At 44.6% G+C, this 9,763-nt stretch overlaps 1 protein-coding gene across 1 annotated transcript in view; it reads left to right on the top strand.

The window, feature by feature from the left end:
* Positions 1-9,763, top strand: part of boc (BOC cell adhesion associated, oncogene regulated) — a 23,006-nt gene continuing 13,243 nt past the window's right edge. Inside the window, exons 1-2 of the mRNA XM_027008037.2 lie at positions 1-215; positions 9,270-9,382. Of these exons, the coding sequence (XP_026863838.2) occupies positions 9,286-9,382 (97 nt within the window). The 5' untranslated portion in view covers positions 1-215; positions 9,270-9,285. The remainder of the gene's footprint in view (positions 216-9,269; positions 9,383-9,763) is intronic.

The raw sequence follows: 9,763 nt of genomic DNA, 5'->3' as shown, positions 1-9,763 counted from the left end.
TTGAGAGCTCAGTCATCCAAAAACGGCCTTTCAATGTGAGAAGTTGGGGAGCCGAAGAAAATGTCGGTCCCACCGCAGTAAATTACTAAAGTAGCAGCGTTTCAGAGGGAAAAAGACACACAAAGTGTTTTTTGGGGATTAAAATTCTGCAGACAGTTGGTGGAAAAGCTTTGCTGAAAAAGTAGTGGGTTCACCTCCAAATAGCGCACGCTTTGGTAAGTTAAGTATCCCAAAAACATTCCTTGTTTTTAGGTAGCCTGCGATGCTATAGCAACACATGGTAGGGTACGTACTTTTGGTCGAGATTGCTACAGTGTACCAGATTTGTTGCGGGTAATGCGTTTTAGCATTTTATTTCAGATCTTGTAATACGTAGTTTACAGAAATGAGGTGCATTATGCAGAGTCTGTACTTGTGTGCATTATACGTTTTAAAAGATGATGCGGGTGCTAGCTAACTTTGCAACAACTTTGTTTTGTTTCGACGGTCTCCTTTTAAACACTTGAATTAAGTGCATAACGACAGTGAGAAGCAACATTATCTTTTCTGCTTTGTTTATAGGAACCATACAGACGAACGCGAATGTATTCTAAAATGTTTTTTAGCAATAAGCGTTTGACTGATGGTTGTAAACGGGCGAGAATGTGGACACATTTGGCTCCTAGATGCTACTCATTGGTTATTATACACAGGGTGGAAATTGAAGCGTATACTATTTTTATGTTATTTTAAAATATCTAGATAGCTAAGTGGGGCTGATATATTGATATAGAAATCGGATAGGACCGCTGGCGTTGTGATGTTCAGGCTGATAACATTTCTGTGGCAAAATATAACGTTCAGTTTTGCAGGCCTCACATCGAAGTGGTTGACACTACGGTGTACCCCAAGTCCTAGCACAACAAAACACTGATATCTGTCGTGTTCTACTAATTGTTTGTAGTTTATAAAACAAACAAACAAATTAAAATTCTGGTTAAAATTCTTTTGTTTTTATACTGTGAACAGTGTGTTTGCTTTTGAATGAAACCTTTATTTTATCCTTATGACTTTGCCAGACATCAAGAAATTAGAAATATTTAAATAGGTTTTTGGTTCTGGATTATTTGAAGGCTTTTAAAAGGAATTCTAGCTAAAACATATGCGGGTATAAATCTTTGTGCTAATGTGCTGCCCACATTTAAGTGAAAAAATAGGGTCGTCTATAGGTTTGGGAGCTGACTTCTGATGTTGGTAGCTGTGCAGGATTAATTCTCAGAAAGACTTAGGTGAGCAGCTCAAGTCGAGTTTGAGACCTTTCAGAACCCCCAGTGCTATTTTGTCATTTGGAAGCGTCGTAAACTAGACCGCCTTGAATATTAAAGAGTATTGACAGTAAACTATCAAGTGTTGTCAATGGCACAGATACTAACTGAAAAGCTCTGCTTTCTTAAAGACATGAGAGAGCTATCATTCAGAGCAAGCATAAACTATTGGTAGCAAGGTATGTTGATTGGTGGTCGGGTGGATCAGAGTTGTTCCATAATTGATTCCAGTCTGATTATCTTGTTGGTTTTTGTGGCAGTCTGCCCTTATTTGGTGGGGGATCTGTGAAGGGCCCGTTAGCTGTGGGTGCCCAGTTTTCAGTTGACATGTCTTCACAGCCCTGGACTCTTTCGGCGTAACGTGTTTCATATAGCTGTGTTTGGAGTGACAAGCTTGGGCTTTTGGAAAGTTGAAAGAGTATTGACTGGGATGAGCAGTATTGAGTGGGATGCAGGGATGGGGTGTCAGGGTGATAAGAAAATTCAATAACATTCTTTCATATTTCAAAGACTCCTGCTTACCAGGAACATTCAAAGAGAAAGCTTTAAGTATTACAGTAAAACCCAGTTTTTGGATTCTATCTTATATCTTGTACCATTACGATAATTCTGTTCCATTTATGGTTAATAGATTGTATAACTCACCGTGCCTCTACAGTACCCCATATTCCCTCATTGTTTGGGACACATTGATAATAATATCTTTATAATTTTGTAATAACAAGTTATAGTTTTGGTGTAGAAGCCCATCCAGGGGACGTGGCGAGTGAGATGTTGAGCTCTGGTCGTTCTTTTCCATAGGCCCTCAGGTTACCTCCTGCCGCTGATGAGGAGAACTTGATGTTTCTGGCAAAAGCGCCGCAGCATTAGCATTGGGAAAGGTTTACTGTTGTCTTAAAGGGTGTAACTTTTCTCTTAATTCACCAAAGGAACGAGAAAAATCCTCCTCAGGGTAGACTTTCATGTTGGCTTCAGCGGGTATGCTCATGCAGTCATAACAGCCTGCAGGCAATGAACAACGGTGTGTGTGTGTGTGTGTGGGGGGGGGTGCACTCTAATCAGGATTATCTTCTTATAGTGGAATTTGGAGCTTGTCACTTTGCTATTGCTAAACACTTCTCCATTTCTCAATCTTATTCTCCAGATTGTTACATTGTCATGATGTCAGCTTTCTCAGATGCAAGAAGTAGCATAATTGTATTTTCAACAAAAGCCACCCTATTACCCTTGCACCTTGCCTTTTGGTCTCAATTCCACTGACATAATGATACTTGGGTAGGTGGATCTGTGCTGGCCTCAAAAGCTAGAAGAATGGAATTCTGCCATGGGGTCTATGTATTAACGTCTTACGCTTTCTGATAACCTAGGACATGTTTAGGGACTTGTAAACAGTCCATCACCTTTCGCAGGGCTATCCCACAACAGCTGATCATTTGACAGTGGTGTGATTAGTTCGTTTCAAGTTCTGTTTTCAGTCCGAGGTTCCTGTTTGCATCTAAGTTGTGCCACAAGCACCAGGGCCTTCAAGCACACAATTTTCTTTAATGAAAATTAAAGAGGGTAGTGCTCCCATAAGTGCCCACTGACACTGTACCACATGCTGCTTGTAGATCATAACAGGTGTGTCCTCACCTGCCCCGCCCTCCCTGATTGATGGCACTGTCATTTTGTTGAGTTTAAATCTCTTAGGAGTGATATGTGATTGTTAGGAAATTGTGCTGAGTTGCAAGGAAAAAATGGTGAAAACAGATGAGGTATATTTGTTCTACTAAAGACAATCACGCTCATAAATGCACACATACACACTCGCACACATTTGCATATGCACACACACTGCCGTTGGTGAACGTGTGTCTCTATCGATTAACTACAGGCTCGTAAGTAAGTAATCAGTGACTTTTAGGACAAATAGGAGCATGTGAGCGCGCGTGTGTTTGTGTGTATATAGTAGTAGTAGTAGTAGATATTTGTACAGAGATTAGGGGTACTTGACGAGCCAAGAGAAACCAAGACACACTTCATTCACACACTCACCCTAACTATCATTTAAATAGCACAAGCACACAATGTCACATTCTCACATGAGCGCCAGTGTACACACTCACTCTCTCTCTGTCACATTCATCCCACAAGTCCCTTTGCGTCTCTGTATATCAAGTTATTTGCCCTCATGTGTTTGAGATTGCCGACTATTTTTCGTCTTCTAATCCGTTTTATATTGTCCTCTGCGTAAAACAAACTTCCCACTGTTGTAGAAGAGTCTTGCAGAGATTAAGGATTGTGCTAACAAAGCTTTTACTGTATAATGTGTCCTCTGGACTGGCGCTCCTTGAGCCCGCACAGTGTCTGTAAGCAGGCGTGCCAGACTTGCGTTCCCTAAACCTGAGGAAGTCATCATGGTGTCCAGCATTTCAGTTCAAAGCGTCACGTGAGCTCCAGGAGCAGTGGCTGTGCGCATACCACGGTCAGCATGGAGCAGAGCTGGATGTCGCACTGCATCCAGGAGCCCCAGGGCTACTGTATTGTTTAGTGCCCCTAAGTGTTTGTTTACTCGGTGGTTGGTGTCTCCTTTGATGTGTCTACAAACTGTGTGGTCATGGATCCTGCAGGTGTTTACAGTGGACAGGAGTGTGCCTGCAAGTGCCAAACCTATGGCTCAGGGAGAGGGCGCCCAGCCCAGCTAACCTCCTCGAAGCTGCTAGTCTTTCACTTACAGTTTAGCCATTGTTTGCTGGCCTAGTTCATAGTTTGCTGTCCTAGTTTACTTCTGTTGTGCCAGTAGCGTTTAACTCACCCCAGACAACAGAGCTTTATCAGACAACTTCATGCTTTATAAACAGTTTATGAATTTTACTGTTGTATTACACATGTTGTCTCTCTTCTTTCTTTCTCCCCTTCTCTTCTGCTTGGATCTGCCCCCCTGCCCGGTCTTGCCTCCTTCTCCTGCCCTATAAGCCTGACTGGTGAACAGACATGCAGTCAGGGCTCTTCGGGTTCCCACTGAGTGATGGGAAGAAATTGCTTTTGATTCAAAATTGGTTCCATTCACTCTGGTGGAAGAGCTGCCAAAGCAGCACCCGCTCCCCAAGCCCTGCCCTCTCCTACATAGCGCTACGCTGGGAGTGTGTGCATGTGTGCGCGGGTTTGCGAGGAATACATATTTGTGCATGCAAGAATTTTACAAGGGCCATGTGTGTGTGCGACAGATGAATTTGGGATTGGATGGAAGAAACATGACGAGGGGGCTCAGCAGCCATGGGTGTGTTTTTGTGGGTCTTGGGGGTGGAAGGCTTGAATTGTGGAGCAACAGAGTAAGTGTGACATTAGCTTGTAGGAAACCCGAAGATCTTTGCCAGTTATTTATTTAAACAATTATAAGCCTATAAGAGGTTCACTTGAAATTTGCACATTGTTGAGAAATTCACTGACCATGGAACTGGTGGAGCCAACTAGCTACCTAGTGATTTTAGCATCATAGATATCAACAGAGTTCAGTAGTGTTAGGCTGTAACCAGCCATCACTGTTTTCATGAAATACACATTTGGGCTCTGGAAAAGCAGACAGTGTCCCTTAGAATTATTCAGTCTTTTATTTAATTTATTAAACTCTTCTATAAAACATTTCTAGTTTTTTAAGAGTGCTTTACCATTAGCTCAGTGCATTGTCTATATTTTACATTGACTGTGGCCAGGGCCATGGTTAGACTAAGCCTAACTGATGGCTCCTGCTGGTGGGACTGCGTAGGCCGCCTGGAGCCAACTGGACGTATGTAGTCATGTGAAATCTAGTAATTAGTGTTCATTTTCTAATTCGACCTTGTTATATAAATTATGCAAATGCCCCAGTACGTAATTGATTAAAGCTCCTAGACTTGGCTTGATCTTCTGCTTGTTAATCCCCTGAGTAGGTTTGTGTCTCATTAATGGTTTTTCCCTCTGGGAGTGTGTGTGTTGGGGGGGGGGTGCTACACTCATTAATCCATGGGGGAGGGTGTACTGACCTCGTTAGGGCTGTTTTTGATGTCTAATTTTCGAGCATGGGACCCAGTGATGTTTGTGACGAACAATTGTGAGAGTCCAGACAGCATGAATGGGATTCTGCTTCATTTCCACCTGCTCTACAACCCTCATCTCCATGAGAACATTCCAGAAGTGTGGTTAACACGGTGGAGTGCCAAGGCCTCAGCACGAATGATGGGCATTTCGATCAATACAGTAGCCAATCATGTGGGCTCCTTCTGTGAGAGGACTTGCCATTGTTTCTAGTTATACTGACTGTTAATAACGTGAACCACTGTATGTTATAAAATTTAATAGATTTGTTCCGTGTGTTCCATTGCCTTTCCAGTTATGTGATTATTGTGTGAATTATCTATTTAAGGCATTAATCTGAAGTCAAAGTTGTAATACAACTTACTGGTTTTCATTTTGAGGTTATGATTTAAAATCTCTTTGATCCATTTTAAGACCCTGGCACGATGGTGGGTTACAGCACCGTGATAACAACTTTCCAGGGACCAAAAAGGGTTCAGTGATGAACTGAAGGACCCCAGTTGTCACCTGAACTGTTGGGATTTTCTTTTGAAGGCATATATGTGAATTAACGCTCATTAGTTCCGCTACTCTTCAGGAGGTTCAGATACTCTTCAGGAGTGTCAGATATTCTTCAGAAGTTTCAGAACTAGGCTGGGGGGCTTGGCCCGTTGGATGTGAAGTATTAGTCCAGTGTCCAATTGGAGCTCTGCGTTCAGGAAGGTTGCCTTACCGCTTCTTTTTACCAGTGCTCGGTGAAGGTCACCTCTGAAGCCTGTCGCCCCCTCTCCCCATAGCTCATTCAGCCAAAAGGCCATCAAGCAGATTTATTCTACTACCGTAGAACGACCCTCCAACATTTCAAACACTTCTCTCTCTCTTCCACTTACTTCTTTGCTTTCCAGCTGAAAAACCCTGCATTAAACTGAATGTTTTTTTTGTTTGTTTTGTTTAGTTTTTTTTTAAGCATGTGACCCCCACCCCCCTACCCATCTTGCATCCACCTCTGCAGCTCTGAACCTCACCCCTCCCTTCCACTTTGTCATTGAGACCCCCACCCCGCCCTACCCTGCTCTTCTCCTTTGGCCATCGAGCCCATCAGCTCTTCCTCGGGCTCTTCAGAGAAGCGCCCCCCCCTTCACGCGGGGGCCGCAGGGTTATTGTCCGCGCGCCGGCTGACTGCCTCACAATGACTCTCCACTCTATTAAGGTGCGTTCTGCCTGTTAGCGTCGCCCCGAGCAACGGGCCTCCCGCGCGGCAGCTATTCGCCGGGCTGCCGTGGGCCGCTGGCCCGCGTGGCCAGTTGAACCCAGCACTCCTCACACTTGACACCGCATGTGTTTATCTAAAGGGGGGGTGGGGTGGGGGGATAGGAGGATGGAAGGACTTAAATAAGAAGCGAGAGGGAGAGGGGTGATAAATATTCAACAGTTCAATTCCTTCAGTAGAAGCTGAGGACCCCCCTCCTTCATCCCTCGTTCTTCTTCTCCTCCCTCTGTGCCAGAAAGCAGATGGAATGTGAACGGTGTGAGAGGGGCTCGTGGGCTCCAGGGAGCGGGTTTATCCAATTAGCAGGGTTGTCAAAATGAATTTATCCGCGTGGGCCCCGGGTGGAGGGGAAGAGGTGGGGGTGTTTGACAACGGCGGCCGAAGCAGCCCCGGAGAGAAAGGGCCCCGGGCCTGTGACAGTGACAGGCTTCTGCTGCACCTCTGTGCTACAGGCGTGCCCTCCGCCAGACGCCCACATCCGTGTCCCTGGTGTTCTCCTCAGGATGCGTTGGAGCTTGTGTGTTACTGGTGAGGTGATGATATGAGTGGGAGGGCAGTTTGTATGTGTTCTAAGGTTTAAGGGGTTAACTTTTATTGCGTGGGACAGGTGGCTCCCTAGTAAAGAGAGCGGACTTCTCTCCCCAGGAAGACTACTCGGACAGCTGTCACCTCCTCTCGTCACTGCCTACATGCTGACCAAAACCCGAACCCGCCGTGTCCAGCACAAAAAACACTTTACTTTGTACTAACAGTGCTGCTAACTGTACTAGGAGCTCTGTTGTTGGCCTTGTTCTGCTAGCTGTAGTGCTAGTAAATGTAGCATTCAGGGTTAGCTTGAACTAGCTGTTGTGGTTATAGTAGTAGTTGTAAGCAGTCAGTGGTCAGTTTTTCTTAGACGCCAGTGGTGTCTTTGGGCAGTAACTACTTCAGTAGGTATAGCAGGCGGGACCATACCAAAGGACTGTAAGAGAAATAGTGATTTTTGAGGTTGTTTTTAGTTGTTTTTGAGGTAACTGATGCTGAGACAGGCTTTCCTAGGGAATATACTGATAAAGCTGACTTTATCTGACCCACACATACTGTTACAGGGTTATATTAGTTTAGTACAACAGCCTGCTAGCAGGCACTGGCACAAGTAGTACTAGTATCATTATTGGCATTTTTGCAGTGATACTAGTCTTAGGAAATGAAAAGTTGTTGATAGTGAAACACTGTAGGAGTCATTAGCGAGGTGTGAGGGTGACGTAAGGAGCATCGCGCTTGCTTTTGGACAGATGCTGACAGGATTTGGGTAGTTGCACTTTATCACTCCAATGGAAAGAATGCTAATTGTAATCCAAGACGTGGAGAGGCGGCTACGATCAGAGAGTGAGAGCGAGCGGGAAGGCAGTGTAACTCTGGGCCCCAGAGACACTGCTCCACCTGTTTCTCGTCTAGGAAACTGCAATAAACAGATTAATGAAGAAACCCTCTGAAAGCATTGGCACAACTTCCAGGACCCTGTGTGGACAGATGCAGGCACGGTCCATATTGCTCGGAGCACTGCCTGTTTGGTCAGACAGATGAGCCTTCTCCTGCAATCCCCCTAGTGTTGAAGTTAGGTTCAGCGTTAAGTCCTGGTTCTGGTCCAGACTAAATCATGTCTCTCTGGAGCTTCACCCAGACGCCATGACGTTTTGTTTGTTTTTGGCATTGGGGAGGAAAAACATTTGTTTAGGGCCAATCCCAAAGCCTGGAAAAATTGTAGTAAGTCTTGTGCTCTATGGCTGATGGCCTTGTACCTGCAAAAGAAATCCTGCTTCAAATCCCTAGATACATTTTTAAACATTGTCTCCCTTTCTACCCTCCCAAGTTTGGAGTTCTAAATCTTTCTCTGAAGCATCATTAATCATTGCATTCGAATGAGGGAGTGAGGGAGTGAATGAGAGAGTTTGGGAGCTATGGACCACCCTCCTCATCATGATGGGAAGTTGTTAGTTTAACCTGACAGGAAAGAATTCGGGAAACTTGGCAATGAGAGAGGAGGGAGAGAGAAAAACTCCCCTTCCAGCCTTAACTGTTAATAGACTGGTCATTACCTCTCTCTCTCTCTCTCTGTGGGTGAATGCAGGCTTTGTGTGACCCCCTCTCTGGGCCTCTACCTGTATCAGTTACACCTGACTGGAATGGGGGTTTAGGGCGGAGAAGGGGTTGGGGGTATGGGGGCGGCGGGTGTCTCAGATTACCCGTGCACAATCCGGGCACCCGTGTCAACAATGCAGCTAGTACGTGTGGGCATGCAGCTTGATGTAAATACCCAGGAATCAAAGCTGACAGTCTGCACTTTACCCTTACAGTCATATTTTCAATTCAAATCTGCTATTCTGAAATACAGAACCAAAACAACACCCTTTCCAGTTTCCAGTTATTATGGACTGCACTGTTGGTAGATGAGAGTGGGGTTAGGTTTGTATGTAGATAGTTTGAAAGTCAGAAACTGTATTTGTTAGGAAGACATCTTAAAAAGTAGCATAGTTTAGTTTTTAAGTGGATTGTGTGCTTATGTAGGAGGGGCATACGGCTATTAAATTACTGATGGACTATTTATTCCCAATCCTAAAGTGTTTATTTTATCTAATGATGCTCTCTCTCCTCTCCCTGTCTCTCCTCTCCACCCCTGGTAGAGGAAGTGTATGGAAGATGTCGGGGATGTTACCATGGCGAAGGAGAGTTCGGCAGCTCTGTGTGTTGTGCGCAGCTCTGCTGTACTGCGTGCAGGACATTGCTGCTATCAGTGGTAGGTCTCCAGTGACTCAGCTCACTGTAGGCTACAGCTATTCTTCTTAACACCACATTACTGCAAAAATGTGCAAAACTCATGCAGGTGTTAAAAACATGCAGCCAACATCTGCTAGCACAGTCAGTGGCTATAGTTCTTTCTTTCAGCTATGATATGCATGTAGTGTTTTCTCTACTATTGAGCAATCTAATCCAGTATTGATCTTTCTCACGCTCCTTAGTTTATTTATCTGCTGTAAATGTGGTACAGAAGAAGGAGGATATTTTGTTTTGGGTTGACCACTGTAATTCAAAAGATGCATGCTTATGAATTAGCAATGTGACAGCAAAACATGCAGTTAAATAAGTACTAGATTACCCCAATCAACACAGCTAGAAC

This window comes from Electrophorus electricus, chromosome 5, assembly GCF_013358815.1.
Source record: "Electrophorus electricus isolate fEleEle1 chromosome 5, fEleEle1.pri, whole genome shotgun sequence".
Lineage (NCBI taxonomy): Eukaryota > Metazoa > Chordata > Actinopteri > Gymnotiformes > Gymnotidae > Electrophorus > Electrophorus electricus.
This window is presented reverse-complemented; position numbering and strand designations above follow the sequence as displayed.